General features: G+C 47.0%; 2 protein-coding genes across 2 annotated transcripts in view; one reads left to right on the top strand and one right to left on the bottom strand.

Annotated features, from left to right (window-relative positions):
- On the bottom strand, positions 1-769 carry LOC146195520 (uncharacterized; the record flags this gene model as incomplete). Its single annotated transcript, XM_084595965.1, has 1 exon — positions 1-769. A coding segment is annotated over exon 1 (693 nt), but the record flags the coding sequence as incomplete, so codon positions are not given.
- Positions 1-14,368, top strand: part of LOC146195518 (lactosylceramide 4-alpha-galactosyltransferase-like) — a 33,637-nt gene extending 19,269 nt beyond the window's left edge. The window contains exon 2 of the mRNA XM_084597856.1: positions 13,067-14,368. Coding sequence (XP_084453982.1) covers positions 13,067-13,983 — 917 coding nt within the window. The 3' untranslated portion in view covers positions 13,984-14,368. The remainder of the gene's footprint in view (positions 1-13,066) is intronic.
- The last annotated feature ends 7,031 nt before the right edge of the window (positions 14,369-21,399 follow it).

Here is a 21,399-nt window from a genome sequence, read left to right on the forward strand (position 1 = left end):
CTCCTCCCGGCGAAACTTGCACTTCCCTGCCTTGTGCTCAGTGCTACCGCAACACGGGCAAGCGTCACCTGGGCTTGGTTTAGATGCCGTGTGCGTACGAGTTTTGTGGCAATACGGTTGGCCCTGCTGCTTGCTCCTCACGGCATTAATATTGCCATGATCCTTTGTCTTATCCATGTGGTCCACGTTAAGGGCTGCCATCTCTGCAGCTAACGCTATATCCTCGGCTTCTTTCAGCGTTAGCGAAGCTTTTGACAAGAGTTTCCGCTGAACGCCGGTATCACGCAGACCGCAAACAAGTCTGTCTCGTAACATCCTGTCCCTTGCATCGCCAAAGTTGCACCTACAGGCTTGCTTCCGAATTTCGGCAATAAAGTCCTTCATTGTTTTGTCCGGACGCTGGCGTCTTGTGAAGAACTTGTACGACTCCGCAATTTCATTGCCTTGCGGCGCGAAATGCTCAGTCAGCAGCAGAACCAGCTGCTCGTAGGCTAGCTCTTGAATCTTGACCGGCGCGCAACGTCCCGTTATTATGCCGACTGTTGCTGTACTTAAAGCTGCCGTTAGAAGAGCCCGTCGTTTCTTCGAGTCATCGATTCCGTAAGCTTCAAAATAAGATTCCAGACGCACCTGATAGGCTTCCCAACTGTCTTCCGTTTCGTCGAAACCCGGCGGTCCGGCGTGGGCCGCCATGGAGCAGACAGTGCCCGGCTGTGGGCAGCCTCGTCGCCACTGAAGTGAATCGAGAAGTGGTTGGCGAAGAACGAACAAGCTTTATTAAAGGTTAGTAGTATTTATATCCGTTGGCTAGCCACGTCACCGCAGCTACTGTCGTTAACAGTGGCTTAGCCGGTATCTCGGTAGATAACCATGTGTTCATGCGTCACAACAGTGAGGTGGCAGTCGGTTCCAGTCACTCAGTCGCAGCATACGGCATACGCGAAACTCGGCTCCGGATCTGTGTTTTGTGTTATTGCAAAACGGCACAAGGGTGATAGCGACTCCAAGGCAGCCACTAAAAATTATGATCAAGCAGAGTATCTGCTGGAGCCATAATAATTCTTAGAAAAGGGCGTGTCAGCCGAACAAATCGTACTAATCTGGTCCCTGGCTCATAATGGCCTGTGAGAGATGCACACCACCGCCCGAGGGCTCACTTTCCGGTCAGTTGTCGCTGACGTGCCTCCTGTATGCGACAAACATCTCCCTTCGGGTGACGAACACAGATCATTTCACTAATTCATTTCTCATTACAAGTGCGGTCGTGACACCTATTCAGCATTGGAAATCAGTAAAGAAAAGAAAAAGCACAAAAGAGGAAATCGTGTGGATGAAATTGCAAACCGGAGTTTTTCCAAAGCCGCAAATGTAGATGGCATAGAAGCAGGGCAGATACCAGGCCGCCTCTAGCTTTTTCTAATCCCCGGCTGTCCCCCTGGCCGTCAATATGCCAACATGACGCTCTGTATCCTTCTTGGTGACCCCCCCCCCCCCCCCCCCCCCGTTTAGGGCTCTGCGGCGTCAAGGTGAAACCGCTGGCGCACCAGGAACAGGGCGCAGGACTAGAAATTCATAGCTGCAGCTGGAAAATTAAACGCACAGCCTTGATGTCAACACTTTGACACTACTGACACACTCTGACACAACACACCCCTCTGGGTTTTTCCACCGTGTACTTTTCCTGTGCAGTGGCCTTCCTTTCTTTTTGTGCTTCTGAAACAGTGGCCGCCACTTTCCCAGGCTGTTCGACGAATTGCTGTCTTTCTTCCGTACTTTTGCTAACTCCACAAGTGCTTGCGGCATTGCAAGACTCAGTTCTTGAGTTTATGCAATAACACCTGAGACAAGCTTTTCGTTTTTCACCTCGGCCTCTTTATTACGGTCTACAGCGGTCGGCGAGTATGCTAGATTCACTGTCGAGACGTCTTCCTTTCGCATGTTCGTTTCACAAGTTGCACTCTTGAGCTCTTCGAAGGAGGCTGTCTGCTGTTCGCTTTCCTTGCTGTCTTGCTTAAAGCGATTGAATGTGCTTTTATTGTTTTCTATTGATGGCTTCTAGAGCTCTTAAGTGATGTCGCTCTATCCCATAAGCTCCTCCTTGCCACTTTCGTGCCTCCTCAGACCGATAAAGTGCATTCTTTTGAATGATCGCTCTGGGGGTATGTTGTCTGGCACAGTATCAACATGTTGCGCTTGTTCGCAATCTTCTTTTATTGGAGGTCCGAAACTAATCTTGTTTCTAAACATCACAGAAGCTCGACGTTCTACGTTCGTAACTTGCTCGATGCTTTTTGTTTAGTGCTAGAGAGCCCATCTGGATCGGTCGCTGATTGCAATACGTCTCGCCGAAAGGTGTTTCACAAAGTACGGCAGCCGCTCCTCGGTGGCTGCTAACATTGCTAACATGGCAATTTGCCCACTTAAAATCATCACTCTTATCAATGAATTTCTGCGATGCCTCGTTTTACTGCACTTCCTCCGTTGATACCTCTGGGGTTCACTCCAATAAACGGAAATCAGGCATCAACGTGAAAACCATGGTACTTACGACTTAACAGTATCTCTTGCTGGGCTAGTTGGTGTGACATTGCGTTATACCAAAGGAAATACAGCGCTAAGTTTTAGACGAACCACACAGAAAGACGGACGGGACAAGCGCTAACTCCAACTAAGTTTATTGAAAGATTCATGTGCACATATATAACCCGAAGACAGTGAACGCTTGCGCATGTCCCTAAAGTAAGAAGAAAAAAAAACATTCAGAAAAAACACCCTAAGGAAAAACCTTCTCATAATCTCGTATTTTTTAACAATCTGTGTTCACTTTCGCGTAAAGATACAGAAGTCGTGCTGACACACTTACCCCCCCTCTCTTTGATAAAAAAGGCTTCTGCGAGCTCTCGAGCTAATCTGCCTTTACTTCTGGTTAGAATTTTAATCTCTCCAAATCGTGGTTCACAGATTTTTTTATTTTCATTAAGGCAAGAGCGGCAATGGGCGGGTAGGTTTTGGAACGAGTCTGATGCGTTCCCTAAAGACCTGTTATGCTCGCCGGCACGCTCGTTAACGCAGCGTCCGGTCTGACCGACGTATTGCAAGGATAATGGTCTGTCCCTTCTGCAAGCGGACAAAGAAGGGAGCTTTTTTCTCATGCCTTCAGGCCTTTACAACAAGAAAGCTGTTCAAGCGATTTCGAAGAACTTCATGCAAGTAAAACCGTCTGCCACCAGGGTAAAAGGCAAAGCTGTTGACTTGTGCAAATCCCTGGGGCTGCAGAGACTGGCAAGAGATGTTTTGAACTCACCTGTGAATAATTTGTCTATCTTCTTTTCAGTGAAGACCCATAAACCAGATGCACCGTTTAGGGCCCTAGTCAGCGAGAAGGGTACTTGGCAGCAACATATAAGCCGCTTTTTGCTTAAGAACCTGAAGGACTTGCATGTTTCTGACCTTTTTTCCACAAAAAATTCTTTTGATGTAGTCGGTGTGTTGGAGAGGGAAAAGCATGTCGGTTACGCCTTCTTCGCAGATGTCGTAGACCTTTTTTACTCGGTGCCCCATAGCGACCTGTTCACTTCTGTTCGACAATGCATTGAAGCTAGCGGTACCATTGCATTTCAAAATAAAGCAGGGGTTAGGGTTGACAATTTCATGTCTCTTTTAGAGTTTTATGTTAAGTCTACTTTCATCCAGTTTGACAACCGGCGGTTCCTACAACGCCAGGGCATTTCCATCGGTTCATGTGTAGCGCCAGTCTTATGTAATATCTTTCTCGCATCTATTGACAACATTTTGGCATCACTAACTGACGACGGAACAGTCCTAAAAATTTTTAGATATGTAGATGATTTTTTAGTGATTTTAAACAGACATGACACAGGCCGCTATGAGGAGACTGCCATGAGAATATTAGAAATGTTTAAGCAACATGGAAAGGGGCTCTCATTCGCATTTGAGCTTCCCGAACAGGACTGCCCCCAGTTTTTAGACCTGAACATTAAGCTGGGGGACAGAAGTGTGTGCTGGCGCTACCTTCCTAGGGCTAAGAAAGATTTCTTGCCATTCGATTCGGCCCAGTCAAAAACCGTAAAGAGAGCTATTGCCGCCCTCTCTATGGAATCTGCACTCCTCAAGTCGTGCACTCACATGATGAAAGCGAGCTTCCAGGGTGAGGTGAGCAGACTGCGCAAAGCAGGGTTTCCAGACCATGTTTTGGCTAGCGTGACCGAGGCATTGCTACAAAACCTCAAGGGCAAGCCAAAGGGGCAACGTCGAAAACAATCCTTACGTGGAGCCAAGCCAGTGGTGATACCGTATATACACAAAGTATCCCACAATTTAAAACGAGTTGGCAACAAGTACGGAGTTGCCATGGTCTTCTCCGCCCCCTGCAAATTGGCCAAGATGTGCCCCAAGGTTACCAGTAAGACTCAAACAACATCTGGGTGTGGAAAGAAACACTCGAAGCCCTACGTAAAGTGTGCCACGGGAGTGGTCTACGAGATCCCCCTTACGTGTGGCAAGGTGTACGTCGGTCAGACCGGACGCTGCGTTAACGAGCGTGCCGGCGAGCATAACAGGTCTTTAGGGAACGCATCAGACTCGTTCCAAAACCTACCCGCCCATTGCCGCTCTTGCCTTGATGAAAATAAAAAAAATCTGTGAACCACGATTTGGAGAGATTAAAATTCTAACCAGAAGTAAAGACAGATTATCTCGAGAGCTCGCAGAAGCCTTTTTTATCAAAGAGAGGGGGGGGTAAGTGTATCAGCACGACTTCTGTATCTTTACGCGAAAGTGAACACAGATTGTTAAAAAATACGAGATTATGAGAAGGTTTTTCCTTAGGGTGTTTTTTCTGAATTGTTTTTTTCCTTCTTACTTTAGGGACATGCGCAAGCGTTCACTGTCTTCGGGTTATATATGTGCACATGAATCTTTCAATAAACTTAGTTGGAGTTAGCGCTTGTCCCGTCCGTCTTTTTGTGTGGTTCGTCTAAAACTTAGCGCTGTATTTCCTTTGGTATAACGCAACTTACGACTTGCCTCTCCTTAAGCTCAATGACAGAATCCGCGGTTAAATCGAAATGTGGTTCGACGAAAATTTCCGGTAAAGCTGCATTCGTAGACAATTCAGCTGCTGCAGGAAGCTCATCTGCTGCCTTCATAAACTACGGCTGTCGGCAGCTGCAGTAGGCGCCTGAAGGCCCTCGCACTGATGGCGCGCGTAACAATGAAATCTAACTGACGTCAAGATAGTGTCAAGCCCGGTTTGAGATATCACGAGGTGTCCGGTGGAAGGTTTTGAATTTGTATTTGTTACTTATATTGTACATTGCTTACATTCAGCTGTTGGGGCAGACAACATTTTTGGCTGAAAAGAAAACAATACCAAAAAAGTTCTCTCTCCTGAATAAGAAAACAATGACAGAAAAAAACAGAGCTACTATAATTTTCATTTGAAAAAAAAAAAGAAAACAGAAATAAACAGCGTCTCATTTCATAAAACAAATTTTCATGCATATTTTAAAACTCACGATAGAACGACTTACTTTCAGCTTCTCTGGGACAGTATGGTGATTATATACTGTTATAAGTATCTGAAAATTCAAAGCAGTGTTCCGTAGTTAGCAAGTATTAGAGGTGTCAGAAACTGTTTCTTTTCTCAAGTTTTACAACATTTCGCTTGTGCCAAAGGTTTTGCTAAGTCTTCATTCTCGGTCTGTCTGTAACAAAATGCTTCGAGCGATGTTTTTATGTATGAATCGGGAGTGTGCAGCAAGTACACTCGGATCAGTAAAACAGCATGGTGTGCGGAAACAGTCGAAGTTACAGCTGATCTACCGCTCTTTTCAGGGCATATCTCTCGTAAGATCGCTTTCCCCTTTCTTGTGACTAGAGCACAAAAGCAATGCTAATGACAAATGGTCTGGAAATCTAGCTATTTATTGCTAGGACTGCAGGCCCTGCCACCAATTCTCACCGAACTTCGTGCAAACTGAGTCTGGCCAAGTACAAAAATAGACTCAAGAGAGAAATCATAGAAGCCGCCGCTATCAACAAGCAAAATAATGCATGTGTTAGCATACAGCCAGTTTTTCTGCTAGAAAAAAAGCTTTCATTCCTCTCTACCTTGCATTGAGTCTGCACATATTTTGCTTGCCTTTAATGAGTTGCTGCCTCCGTGTACGCTCCGCCTCTCGCTCCCCTCTGTCTTAGTTTCTGCTAGCATATTTCTTAGGTCTTGAATGTTTTTGTCATCAGGGTTTACGCTCCCGTGCTCTGTGTTCCTGATGGCAACTAATGTGTTTCGTACCATTATTATTTTAGCGTCTTTTTTCCTTGTCACGGTTTAGCTGCGGTGTTCTGTTGACTAGCCTCACAGCGGTGGCTATTTTGTTGACTTTAATGCTTTCATTGTGTCCAACATTTTATCAATCTTTTAACCGCTTTGGTTGTTGCCTTTTCATTTTTTTTTTTGCCATTGACTGCTCTTAGCGCCTATTTCTCCGCCAGTATTTTAGCCGTGGTGCCTGTTGCCTTTTTTTTTTTTTTGCTCTCCCATCGCGTTGCTGCAGGTTTTGATGTTTTCTCGTTTTCCTCTTTCTTCGTCATCCTTTTTTACGGGTTGGTTGTTGGCTTTTCATCTACATCTTTTACACACATTTTGTATACGCCCTCTGCGGGTTATGTTTCTTGGTGTGTTTTTCTCCTGCTTCTGTTGCCCATTTGTTCGTCTTCTTGCAGCGTCACTTCTTCGTGAGTATTGATAGGTCAGTTTTGGCATTCTTTGGGCGGATGCCTAGGCGAATTTTTGAAATGGACGCATGCGCATCATTCACTCGTTCTAATGCTGGCTGTATATAAGGTGCGGTTCGGCTGTTTTCTGAGTAAAAGTTATTTGTCAGCGCAGTTGTGTGTCCTCCTTCTTCTAGTCCTTCGTCTTTCAGCGCTGCTTTCTTTAATGAAGGTTCTCAAGCAGGAAGACCCCGCATGTCAGTTTACTAAATTTGTACACGGAGTCTGGCATGGTTGTGAAGAGAGAGAGAGAAATAACATTTATTGGCATCCGTGAAAAGGTTGGCGAGGATCCGAGGCGCAGCTCTCTCCCAGCCATATCCCCTCCCCCTCAGCCGTCGACCTGCATCTCTTGGATCCGAGCAGCGGCCAGGGCGACACGGATGATTTCCCGTTGCCCTTTATTGTCCTCTTTGAGTAGTGCCTCTCAGGACTCATCTGTTCTGTCAGGTTTTTATATTCTAGGACACTTCCATATCATGTCGATCATGTCCGCTATGCGATCGCAACGTTTGCACATGGGGCTAAAACTTTCCGAGTGCCACTTGCTGTAAAGCTAAGTCTTTCACAAACATATACGCCAGCTACAAACAGGAGTGTGGTTGTGAAAGACTTAGATACTGCAAAAGGGGATATTAGCCGGTCTTGTTTGGCAGGGCTTTCACTGTGGAACGCACGGTATTTCGGGAGGTTTCATGCTTCGGTGAAAAGAACTGTGCTGCTACACTAGTCCACCTTTTCTTGGAAATGCGATTTGTTTGCTTAGAGGAAGAAGGCATAAAAAAACATATGATGTTCGGCCGCAGTGCGAGCCACCTCCAACAAGGTGACGGGACAGGAATCGGCAGGCAAACCCTACCCACGTCAGCCGTACACCGTACCTATAACCTAATATGGCGTAACTCAATTTAGTCAGCCACACAAGATTAACCCTCGCCGCTTGGAAGTAAAGAAAAAGCAAGAATAGTAGAGGACAGTAGAGTTGTAGGATAGAAGATAGGAAAGTTAAAGATGGAGGGGAGGAGAGGAAAAGGCGACTGCCGATTTCCCCCGGGTGTGTCAGCCTGGAGGTGCCGTCTATGGGAACCGTGAGCCAAAGTGGTGTGTTGCCTGAATCGATGGGCTTTAAAGGTCCAAACACTCGGCATCGGCTCAACCACCAAGATCCCCTTTTCCCCAGACACGGCGGTGCCACGCACGGCTAAGGGTGAGTGCTCGGGGTTCATGGTGTCACACAGCACACGCAAACACCTGTTTTAACAGATGGCCCATACAGGGATCGTCAAAGTTTTGTTCGTTCAAAATTACCCAAAATGCCGTTTTTCTCACTTACAGAGAGCTATCAAAAAAGCTCGGATCGTATTCTACTAGTTCTGTACATGAAACGATACTTGAGTAATCATTACATTCATGCTTAAATTAAAATCCTAACTTAACATTACCAAGGATCGAATTGGTCAATGTACTGCGGCAAAGTTTTATTCTGATTGCACAAAAGACTGATATGCTCACGTACTTTGGTTTAGACTAGTTCGTTCATGGCTCAGGTTGATTCTGATGATGGCGTATGTCCTGTGCTTTTCGTTTTCCTCGCATGTCTTCATATCTTTCGACCCGTCCTCAGAAACAACCTCAGGGCAAGAGAAGCCTGTAATTTTTCAGAAATGAAACAGAAATCGGCGCCAGACATCAAAGATATGTGAAGAGTAGCCGCCGGTTGAGCCATTTTATATATATTGAATGTCGAGGTAAAGTTGACTAATGCTTACTGCGACGCGATTACACTTTGCAGGGACTTAACTGGCGAATCACAATACTCGAGAAAAATTTTATTTCAAATGTGAGTTGTCTGACAAAAGGCATATCATTACTAAAATAACTAGAGTAAATAAATTAGGCCTGTAACGTCCACTGACTCGCAGACAAACCCACCGAAAACATTTATTTTACTCCTGCGCCATTTACAGCCCCACGCCAATTGAACGACCATGAACTCTAATCGCATAATGAAAAATAACGTGAAACCATGGGAAAGTAAATATAGAAGCTAAAACATTCACTGTTCCACCTCATATGCGTTGCAGAACAGCGCGACAAGAACGAGAACACTACGTGTGTATTTATGATCGAGTGTACTTCACCTTCCTTTTTTGCCTTATGTTCTCATAGCGTTCATGCAATCTTATTACGCCATTCAAACGCTATTCACGCCATTCAAGTAACACGTCTATGATGTAGAACTGTTGGTACCATAAGCCACGAACCTCGTTGCAATGCAGCGAAAATTCCCATGCTCTCAATGGAGCATCAGGAAAACAATACAGACCTTAGCAGATGTGCTCATAGACAAAAGTGCTCATATAGAGATATGCGCTAATTTTGAACATGTGTTCCCAGCACAGCGAGAAGTCCGTCTGATAGCGCAGGACATTTTCTAAAACAAGAAGCAGAGACAAAATCGGCAGAACATGCCAGCGTGCGTAAAACATAAAATTGGCACTGGAAATAAAAGATTTTAAACACGTAATTTCATTCCGGTTTCCTGAAATGTACGGGTGCGCGAATGATCGCGAAAACATTCCGATGCGCTATTGCTGATGGCTGTCGTGTGCTCTTTGCCTCTTGTAACATGGAAGCCACCAGCATCATACGCTCGAACTGGCGTTTGGTGGGAGACGCCGCTCCAGAAAGCCCGCATAAGTTGCTTGGTTGAAGCTCAGTGATGCCTTCCTGTGTGCAGCGGTGGCGTAAAAGGCCGCACTCAAACCTTTTACGCCACCGCTGCACACAGGAAGGCATCACTGAGCTTCAACCAAGTAACCTCGCATGCAAGAGGACCGGGGTTCAAATCCCGGTGCCGCGCAATTCTCCACTGGAAAAAAAATCTGCGTGTTGGTGGAATTGCATAAACAGGTTTGGGGTGCGACCTGATGCCGGTGAACACCTCCGGCAACACACTCCCTCACTAGAACAGGAGTTGGCCACCCTGGTGCAGTAATTGGCCGAACCCTCTCATGATTAGTCCAATAAAACCCAGGCCCTCAGTCACCAGCGGCTGCGGAACAACTGACCACGGTGGAGGTCAGACCTGTGACGCAACAGGGGGTGCTAAGAATTCCTGGCTCCACTGGGCACGGCGCCAATGGAAACTGACCCTGGCAACGTTTAACGCTAGAGCTCTAGCTAGTGAAACTAGTTTAGCAGTGCTGTTCGAGGAACTAGAAGGTATGAAATGGGATGGTATGGGGCTTAGTGAGGTTCAGGATCTCGCTACAAAATAGATATTCAGCTCTAAATGAGGATGGCGACATTACCCTAGAAGCAATGAACAATACTTTCAGAGATATCATTACTGAATGTGCTGTAGAAGCAGGCAGTATGATAGTTAGAGAGCATACCGGTAAGCTGTCTAAGGAGACAAAAGATTTGATTAAGAAACGCCAGAGTATGAAAGCTTCCAGTCCAACACACGAGACAGAAATGGCCAAGATATCAAACCTAATCAATAAGCGCACGGTGGCCTATATAAGGAAGTATAACATGGAGAAAATTGAGCATGCTGCAAAGAACGGGGGAAGCCTTAAAGCGGTAAAAAAGAAATTGGGCATAGGCAAAAACCAGATGTATGCGATAAGGGACAAGGAGGGCAACGTCATCCGAATATGGACAAGATAGTCAAAGTAGCCGAGGAGTTCTATACAGATCTCTACAGTAGCCAAAGTAGCAGGACCGTAAGGAGATTGGCGGTAGGGAGAAACCGTCAGACGTTCCACCAGTTACGAAGGACGAGGTCAAGAAAGCATTAGAAAATATGAAAAGGGGCAAATCAGCTGGAGAGGATCCGATAACTACAGATTTGCTGAGGTACGGGGCGAATATCGTGTTAGAAAAGCTGGCCACCCTGTATACGCAGTTCCTGGTGTCATCGACGGTACCGGAACCATGGAAGAATGCAAACATTATCCTCATTCATAAGCAAGGGGACTCTAAGGACCTTAAAAATTACAGACCAATCAGCTTACTGTCTGTTACGTATAAGGTATTTACTAAGGTAATCGCTAATAGAATCAGGACAACCTTAGACTGCAATCAAACAAAGGATCAAGCAGGTTTTCGGAAACGGTACTCTACTATCGATCATATCCATACCATTACCCAGGTGACAAAAAATGCTCGAAATATGACCAGTCCTTATACATAGCATCTAACAATTACGAAAAAGCATTTGACTCAGTAGTGATGCAGGCATTCCGAAATCAGGGGGTAGACGAGCCGTACGTGAAAGTGTTGGAAGATATATATAGTGGCTGCACAGCAACTATAGTTCTGCATAAAGAAAGTAACAAAATTCCCATAAAGAAAGGTGTTAGGCAAGGAGACGCGATCTCCCCAGTACTATTCACAGCTTGCTTAGAGGAAGTATTCAGAGACTTGGAATGGGAGCAGTTAGGGATAAGGGTAGATGGAGAATACCTCAGTAATCAGCGATTTGCTGATGACATTGCCTTAATAAGTAGTTCGGGGGATGAACTGCAAATAATGATTTATGACCTAGACTGGAAAAGTAGAAAGGTAGGCTTGAAAATCAATATGCAGAAGACTAAGGTAATGTTCAATAGCCTCGGGAAGGAACAGCAGTTTACATTAGGTAGCGAAGTACTGGAAGTAGTAGGCGAATATGTCAACTTAGGACAGGTAGTAACCGCAGATCCGGACTATGAAAAGGAAATAACAAGAGTAAGATTGGGATGGAGCGCATTTGGCAAGCACTCGCAGATTATGACTAGCAGCTTACCGGTATCGCTCAAGAGAAATGTATACAACAGTTGCATCTTACCTGTACTCATCTATGGGGCTGAAACGTGTAGGCTAACCAAGAGGGTTCTACTTAAGTTGAGAACAACGCAGAGGGCTATGGAACGAAAAATGGTAGGGGTAACATTAAGAGATAGGAAGCATGCAGATTTAGTCAGATAAATAACTCAAATTACTGACATTCCAGTGGAAATCAAGAAGAAGAAATGGGCATGGGCAGGACATGTAGTGCGAAGAGAGAATAACCGATGGTCGCTTAGGGTAACAAACTGGATTCCAAGGGAAGGAAAGCGTAGCAGGGGGTGGCAGAAAGTTCAGTGGGCAGAAGAGGTTAAGAAGTTCGCAAGGGTCAAGTGGATGCAGCTAGCACAGAACCGGGTTAATTTGAGAAGTATGGGAGAGGCCTCCGCCCTGCAGTGGGTATAGTCAGGCTGATGAAGATGCTGATGATGCCTTCCTGGCTGTGGTAGCATGTGGCAGCGCTTTGTGTAACGCCGTGTAAAACATCAGAGAGAGAGTAGGACTTTTTATTTAGACCAGCGGATGAGGAGCCGCGGCCATCTGTCATTTGGGGCGGGTGACAGGGGGCCCTGCCTCAGACGCAAGCCGGCAAACGTTGTCGGCCGGCGGCGTCTCACGCCAGCTGGATGGCGGCTAGCTGGAGCGCAAGGTCCAAGCAGCACAGCATGGTCTCCCAAAGTTGCTGCGTCAAATTTAGGCCCCTCCCGGGATAAAAGGGGCAATCCCAGATAATGTGTTCGGGGGTCCCTCAAGAGTCACAGTTTAAACAAAATTCTGATCTTTTCCTGGCATCATATGCCTCACCCGGAGCGAGTGTGAGAATGTCCCAGTTCGGAGGCGGCGCCAGGCGACGGCCTGCCTGCAGCTTAGGGCAGACCTGGCGCAGCAGCCACCTGCTCACTCAATCTATAGTGATCTATAATTTAGCTGTGAGATTTGGCATACTGTACGCTCCCTGCTCCAAGCCCCCTCTCTGCCACCAACTCAGTGGTAGAGCCCCCGAGCTAGGGCATGGGCGGATTATTTGTCGGGAACGCCAACGTGCGCCGGAGTCCGAATCGGCTGGACAGTTCGCGAGATTGGATACTGGTGTAATATTTGATTCGTCTGGGGGGGGGGGGGGGGCAATCTACCCACACGTGGACAGAAAAACATGTTCGAGTGTTGCTATAGTAAAAAAAACATCCGCCAAGTAGAGCCATGCTAGACGTAAAGATGGGTGCCACATGGAGGCTGTCACTTTGTGAAAGCATACAGCATACATACATCTCAGTGAATGATCGCTCAGTACGTGAAAACAGGTGAGGAGCGTAATATTGTATCCTGTGCTGACGGGTCGAAAAATTACACCTGCATCTGGTAGCTCTGTAAGATTGGAGAATACAAAACCATTATACTAAATCAGCATTGCACGTTATCTTCCTTTTCTTAGGCTGGAGCCAGCCATCGCTGATACCAATACAAGAGACAGAAAGCTGCAGATGTCAATGCGACGTGAGTAGCCAACAGGAACAACAGCCGCCGAGCGGGAAAATACTACCACAAATATGGTTTGTTGAAAGCTCCCTGCGGAACGAGACATGCCTCAACGAACGGCAGGCGTGTGCGGTGGAGTCGGCTGCCCTGCGGAATCCAACCCTCACCGTGAATCTATTGATAACTGGTTCAATGGCCAACAATTGTTCAACAATACGCACACTCTCTACGCTGCCAAACTTCAGAGCAACAATCATCGATGTGCAGACAGAGTTCCAGGGCACTCCTCTGTATCCTTGGTATAAGACCGGCACATGGAAGACATCGAAAAACAAGGTAGAGGACATGAGTGACGCTCTACGTTGGCTCGTTCTTTGGAAACGCGGGGGCATCTACCTCGATCTTGATGTGATAGTGCTCAAAGCACTTAAAGACCTGAAAAATGGCGGCGCCTACGAGACTCCTGGATTCCCTGGCACTGCGGCCTTGTTCTTCCAAAACCAGCACCCTTTCTTAGGTGCAGTGCTCGAGTCGTGTATCCGCGAATACGACACCACAAAATGGGGCAGCTGCGGGCCGACATTGTTCTATCACGTCCTCAAACGATGGGGTAGCGGGTCTTCATCGCCTGTACGCATATTGCGTACAGAGTCGTTTTACGCCATCAACTATAATGACTGGCAGAAGTTCTTCAGCAGAAACTACACGGCTGAAGTTTTTCATGCTGTGCGCAACAGCTTCGGCGTTCACGTATGGAACAAGATGAGCGGAGAGGGTTCAGTGCAAGTTGGATATGGTAGTGCTTATGACATCCTCGCACGATTCAACTGCCCGCTGATTTACGAGGCCATGATATCAAGAAAAGTGGTGTGAAATATCAACACAAACATCGCTAAATGTTGGGAAGAGTGGGCCGCGCTTTTTGAACTCCTGACAGGGACTAGTCTATATAATCACATGCACCGTACCAAGCAAGAGCCCTGGGATAAACCAGTTAAATATTCCAAATGTGCACTTTCAGGCGCTTAAGTTGTGCTTGCGTACCTCTGACCGCCTTGTAGTGACTGCTTTTCATTCTACAGGTAAACGATGAATCAGTCCGCAAGTCCTCCAGTATAATTTGTATAAACAACTTAGTCATCGGGAATTTCTCAGGGAAGCACTCACAAAATAGGAAGAGGCAGTGTCAAAAATATAGTGGTGTCATCTACGCACTTTGATAGTTTTGCGTTCGCAATAAACCTGAATTATAAAGAATTGTATCATGTGTTTAAGGACAACACAGAAACTATGAAGAAAGGAAAATTAGAGGCGCACTAAGGCTACGCCATAAAGGCATGACACGATAGCAGCCAGTGGTCCTCACGGGCGCTTCCACACTGGCAAATGAAACAGAGGGGTAATGTATAGTGCGAAGTGTGTCGTCTGTCAGGCCTGAAGTTTAGCATGCATCATTCATTCGGTTGAAGTTCTTTTGTCGTTGAGTCATCATGTAGTCGCTACATATTTCTCTAAATTATACTTGGGTAAACATCTTTAGATGTATTTCGCTATCAGAAGCCGGATAATTAGACTGCTAGCAGCCACAGTTTGGCGATACGTAGCAGCGGACTGTCGCGCAAGTTGCAGCTGCAACGGCAAAGAGCTGAAAGTATGCTAATACCAGGAGGACATTGTGCACTTTTTTGCAGCCTTCACAAAGATTTCTCGGTTTATACTGCACAGCCCGAGAGAGTCAGAGCAGCTAGGGTTTCTTGCCTTGCAGTGTACTGCAGCTGCCTGCAAGCACGGCCGGTACACCGCGTTTCAGTTGCTTAGCTAAAATTGCGACATGTCATTCTAACAGCGTGTTGTGCTATTCCTTAGAACATTTAGATCTACTTAACAGTGCTTCGAAACCTTAGAAGTGTTCACAATCTTCGCTATTTTAAGCAACACGCTCTTGACAGCTTAGCTCATTTCTTCACATATATGTGGTAGTTTTTCTTCTCTAAAACTGTAGGAGGTAGAATGCCAAAGAACTGTATCATGGTTAACATTATACTGTCAATCAATGAAAACATTAGGAGGATCATGAAATAAATAATCTCTCTCTAGCATCTGATATTTCATTGAGTTGCATTACGAAAATGAAATTGCGTGACGCATAAGTTGCATTTTCAGCACTTCTGTATTCATTCTGCATGCATAATACCCCAGCATATATGTAGCCAAAATATAAGGCCAAAAACCTCTACTAATGCATTCTGAGGATCATGATCGGCTAGTGACATAGCTATTCCGGCAGTCAGAGAGACATATCCATTTACCGAGGCTGCAGTGCATGAAAAAAAACACATGAACAAAATTACCTAAGCATAGTGTGTGGGACATTTTATGCCCTCCAAATACAACTGCAGAGCTCTCCATGTTTGAAATTCTCATGCTTGATTTCCCTATACTGATTGCTGCATGTCAGTCAAAAAAGGGAAGTACTAAAACAAAAGCTTTGTTTTAATAACATCTCTTGAAGCCTCCAAAAGCTTCAGAATGTGACACCATTATTTCTTCCACTGAAAACCGGGAAGAGTTCATTTTGCTGATGTGTACTTTGTGTTTGGGGTCTGGTTGGACAGAAAAACTAGATTGTGTACATTTATATGTTTCCAGTAAGTACAGGTGCGGACATACGTAAATGGAGCACGCTTTTCCGTTCAAATTAAAATCACGCCTTCTGCGCTGGAGATAAGAAAACAATATTAGCCCAAGTAAAAGGGCACTGGTGTCTACTACCGGTTCGCACATACCACGACTGCGAGTTTCAATTATGCAACGCGTGAAAACATTTAGAACCAAAAAGCATGCTCCGTTTACTTCTGTCCGCAGGGGTACATAGGCTGTTAATGCATACATACTGAAATGTGGAAATGTATACCTGCTGCACTATATGCAATGTGTTCAAGGTAAAGGAGTCAAGTACGAAAGGCCAGGCATAAAGTCAACTTGTCTTGTGGTTTTTCATAATGAAAACATCAATTGAAAGCAAGGTCTCAACGCTTAGTACAGCTTTGCTACGGGCACCACGAGAAACAGTCAGGCACAAGAAAATAACGAAAAGTAAAACTGACTAGTCCTTATTATATAGCCATGAAAGAAAAGATTCATGGAATGGACAACCTTTCTTTTACCGTAATTACACCTCATATTACCTTCTCCAGCAGACCTTTTGCACCATATTTTTACAGCATGTGCTTAATCCCATCCAAGCAAAGCTGCGAGTGAGGATTAGTAAATTGTGACAAAATGCCTAGTACAGGCTATAGAAATGAGCTTCAATAGACCTGTGGGCCAGTAATATCAAGCTCTAAAATATGCATGGTACAGAACCCATAGGGCCAAGAACACTGCATCCTGCCATCCTACAGCCACGAAAGAGGCACAGAAGCCAGACTGTCCTCTTCTTGAGGCAACTTCACTACAGCAAATTGTTTTTCTATCCTGCATTCAGCAGGAAACTTTTACAAAGTACATGCATTCATCCGATTAGGGATTCAATTCAATTCATTATTTTCCATAAAATATATGGAGGAGGCCAAGGGAGAAAGCTGCACGGAAGCAGCTTGAAGGGCCCTTGACCCCCTTACAAGCCGCCAAAGCGTCAGATGTAGTTGCGGTGAAGTGAGCACTGTTATACACTCTGCTAAGATGCAAACCTAAAAAAAATATCGTTTCAAATTATTATGCTGTCATTCGCGTTACGTAACCAATCTCTACAAACTTGCCGGCGGCGAAAATTACACAACTTCACAGTAATGTGTTTGACGAACTGAGCTCTAACTTCTGTTCGCAATCTAACTTTTTTCAGCAGCCAATCATGTTTTCAACATAACCAAGATCTCAACCCTTTAAAAAGTCCCATTGGACGCTCCCATTCTAATGTTTAACGCTTATATAAACCGATTTGATCGAAGGTTTATCAGCCGATTTTTTTGCGCTCATGACTACTGCATACAACTGTTGCCTGCAGTGTTTACCTCCATTAAAATGCTGAGCTACAACCAGATAAGAGATGATCAAAAGCTACTGTTCTTGTACAGTAAATACATTCTAATGACAAGAGAACGACAATATTGACTAGCAGGCCTGCTGGACCGATCTCGGTGCATTGTGCGAATTGAAGAGTAAAATTAAAGGCAATTAAAGCGCGCGACAGAGCCAGAAAAAATGGCGATAGGCAATCATTTCTAGAATAAATTTGCCACTCATCAAACGCGTCAATCTGGAGGTAAATCCATTATTAAAGAACCATGGTATGCTATTGACATAAATACAAATCAATAACTCCCCTTTTCCCTTTGTGCTGCATTAATTTACTATAAACAGGCGCAATGTGCACGCGGAAGTCTCAACTTGACCACCTGCAGAGTAAGAAGAGCAGCGCCTGTTTTGTTGGGACAAGCTGCACATTTCTTAAAATGATATACTTATTTTGGTATATTGAACTGATTTGCTATTTTGGTAAAGAAATATTGCTAAAGTCATCAAGTAATGTATGTCTCGTGTGAAACTTTCTGAAAAATGTAGAGCAACCGAGGTGGAAAATTTAGGGAGCTGAATCCTCGTGTTTTACGCTATCAGCACCCTGAAGAATTGTAGAGCGCATTGAAACAAAAGCGCGCGAAGCATGAAAATAAGTATATGTGACCATGGAGTTGTACGTCGCTGGGAGAGTGAAATTCGTGAACGCAGCCGCGTTCTACATTTCTGTGGATCTCACGGCGTCAGAACAGTAATTTAGGACGCTGGAGGCAAACTTGAAGGCAACATCCAGCTTTGACCCGTCAGCGTTCAGTGCGAAAAAAAAAATACCGTGCACCTATCAGCGTAGGCATGCGTATTAAATTGTAAATGCTTGCATTTATTGCCGAATAATAAGCATGAAATATTCGGTCGCCACACTTCACTGTTGGAAAGGATTAAACAATAAAAATCCTGATTCATGAATATAGGAATTTTTAGAGGATTACTAGCAGTAGGTATAAACCCATAGCCACAAATTCTGAGTTTCCGCTAGCGAGCATTTATACATACAGCGACACGCACCGAAGTTGGCGAGATTGACCGAGTCGCCAAAAAGCATTCATTCGTTTGAGAGGGATCCAACACAGGACAATGGCATATAACAAGATACAATTAAGTGCTTCCACGTACTTCTGCGGCGTCCCGTCACAAATCAATGACCAACATGCCCAAGCTGTTGTCCTGATCAATTTCATGCAAGTCTGGCGAAGAGGAAAATGAAAAGCAGAGCAGCATAACTTATTTGTCTGGATAGCGTTCAGCAGTTAACTCAAAAATAAATCATTTTCTGCTAGTCTATCAACCTAGTGTGGGAACGCGGGACCCTCCTTGAGGACTGGCGCACGGCAGTCGTCTGCCCCATCCTCAAGCCAGGACGCCCACCAACCCAGCTCGCGGGATACCGTCCAGTGGCGCTAACATTTGCAGCTGGTAGGCTCATGTAACACATGACTTTACATCGCCTTAACGAGCAGGCTGCGGCGGCGAATTTGTTTGATGAGCGGCAGACGGGCTTTCGCGGAATGCGGTACACTGCGGATTCCATCTCCGATGTTGTCAGCACGCTCCAGCACGCAAAGGCAGTGAGGCAGGTTGCGTTGCTTCTACTGCTGGACTTGTTGGGCGCGCTTGATAACATATGCCGCGCTCCCATTCAAGCGACGATTGAGAAGGCTGGCGGAGCGGACGCTTGCTACAATACGTTCGGAGCTTTTTTCAGGCGCGCTCCATGCGCGTTCGCATGGGGGGTGCTCCCTCGGCGCCTCGCCCGGTCGGGCTAGGCGTGCCACAGGGCTCTGTCCTGTCACCTTTTCTGTTCAATGTGGCGATGTATGTGATGCCGGGCTGCCTGCCTGCAGGCGGCCGGCATCATGTGTACATCTCCATATACGCAGATGACATTGCTCTGTGATGCCTGAAACCGCCGGGCGAGACATCACGGGTGCGCGCGTGCCTGCAGGCAGCTCTGACGGCGGTGAGCGACTGTTTGCACGGCCTATAGGCCTCTCGCTCAGCGCTAACAAGTCCGTCGCAATGGCCTGTGTTCTGAGCTCGCGCAAGCGACCATCGCCGCTCACACTGGACGGGACCTTGCTGCCGTGGCGACGTTCGGTGCGGTACCTGGGGTTGGACATCGACCAGCGCCTTTCCTTCCGACCCGCGGCGATCAAGGCCTGCCTGCACATGAAGAGAACCACCGGCACCGTACACAGGCTCACTGCTCAAGGCCAGGGCATCTTCCAGCAAGCTGCATTACGGCTATTCAACTCCGCGGCTGTGGGGGCAATACTCTACGCGCTACCGCTTGTCACACTGCGCAAACCATGCTGGAAGAAGCTGGAGGTCGAGCATCGCAAGGCGCTCCGCATTTGCTTCGGCCTTCCTCAGAACTCTCAATGCGCAGCTACTTTGGCCGAGGCAGGTGCGTGGGCTTTACAACTTCAGGCCACGCGGCGGGCGCTCCAACACATCGATCGCCTACAGCGCGCAGAGGACGGCGGCCTGCTATTACATAGGTTGCGACAAAATCGCCACTCGCGCATGGGAGCGGCGCTGCTCGAGTACGAGCAGCTCAACAATGCAACGCCTCCCTACGACCTCTTCTCGCCCGCTGCTACGGAGGTTCAGCGAGAGATTGTCGGAATCGCGGGGAAACGCACCTCGCCGCTCTTTGCAGTGCAGCAGCTGACCAGAGCCGTCATCTACGAGGAACTACAAACACCACCTCGTTTACACCGACGGCTCCGTGGCCAGAGACAGTTGCTCGCTAGCAGCGGCGGCTACCATCCCCGCCCTGCAACTGCACAGTTAGCTGCACCTGTCATTCCTGGGTTCTTCCACCACGGCGGAGCTGCTGGGCCTACGCCTCGGCGTGGATCTACTGCTTGAACTGACTCCGCCGCCACCCAGGTGTGCCGTGCTATGCGACTCCCGCGCTGCCTTCAGCCGCCTTCTCACCACCGGCCGGGGAACTCCGCTGCTGTGTGACATTCGCGCGCGTCTCGAGCGCTTGGCGGAGCGCGGCTGCGCTATACGGGCACAGTGGATCCCCAGGCACTGCGGCATAAAGAGCAACGAACGTGCCGCCGAGCTCGCGACCGCAGCACATGAACTCCCTTTTAGCGACGAGCAACTCGCTTTGGAGGGCGTGCGTGCGGTAATCGGCGACCACCTCCGGACGCTGCACCCCGACCCACGCATCGCAAGAGATGAGCGCATTCACTGTGTCAGCGGCCGCTCGCTGACTCGGCTGCAACGCGCAATGATCCTCTGTGCACGCATTGGATGTGTGTGGCCTGGGGAACGACGGATGCGCCACGGACTTGCCACTAGTGACGTGTGTGACGGCTGTGGCGCGGTAGAAACTCTCGAACATCTTCTACTGCGCTGCACCGCGCTAGCCGAACCACGACGCGAGTTTCTGGCGGCTTACAGAGCGCAGGGGGTAATCCCGGACAGCGTAGCTGTGCTCCTGTGGCCGCCGGGTAGTGCGCGCGTCCGCGAGCGAGCACACGTAAGCCTGTGTGAGTATATCGAACAGGCGGGCTTGATGACCCGCCTATTTCACCTCGCCAGATAGTGCGCGCTGTGACTGAACGCTCCGCGTGTGCTATTTCGCACAATAACGGCCGATGGCCCATGACAGCCGTCAGTGTTTTGTACAGTGTGCAAGTGCGTGCATAGTGAAAAGTTGCCTGGACGCAGAGCTATTGCGGAGGGCCGCCCGATGTGCCGTGCTCAGTGACCTAAGACATTTGCTGGTGGGCCTAAAGCAAACTACTGATACTGTACCATAGTGTATATATTTCTTTTATTTTTACCTACCCTTTTCTTTCTCCCTATCGCTCACCTCTTTGATTTCCTCCACCTTTTCCTCGCTATCCCTTTATTTCCGCCGCCCCTGTTCAGGTGCCTCAGATATCAGACAGCAGATACCGGGGCTGGCAAACATCTTTTCTTTCCGTTTGTACATACAATAAATAACCACTACCACCACCACAGAACTCCTGTCCATGTACAAAAAGTAGCTTCAATAATCGAAAGGAGATATATACTCGCTCATTTCTCGATTGCCTTCAAAAACTAGGGTTCGATACGTCGGAAGGAAAAAAACTTAGTAGAAAACGCACGTCCTTCTTCCGTTCCTGTCGCACTGTGTGCTTGCCCATGGGACTGATCAGGTGTGCGCACTAAGCAGTGGCGACTAAATCCCCTTGTGGCGCCTCTCAC

This window comes from Amblyomma maculatum, chromosome 3, assembly GCF_055883805.1.
Source record: "Amblyomma maculatum isolate TAMU_Amacu chromosome 3, ASM5588380v1, whole genome shotgun sequence".
In the NCBI taxonomy this organism is placed as follows: Eukaryota; Metazoa; Arthropoda; class Arachnida; order Ixodida; family Ixodidae; genus Amblyomma; species Amblyomma maculatum.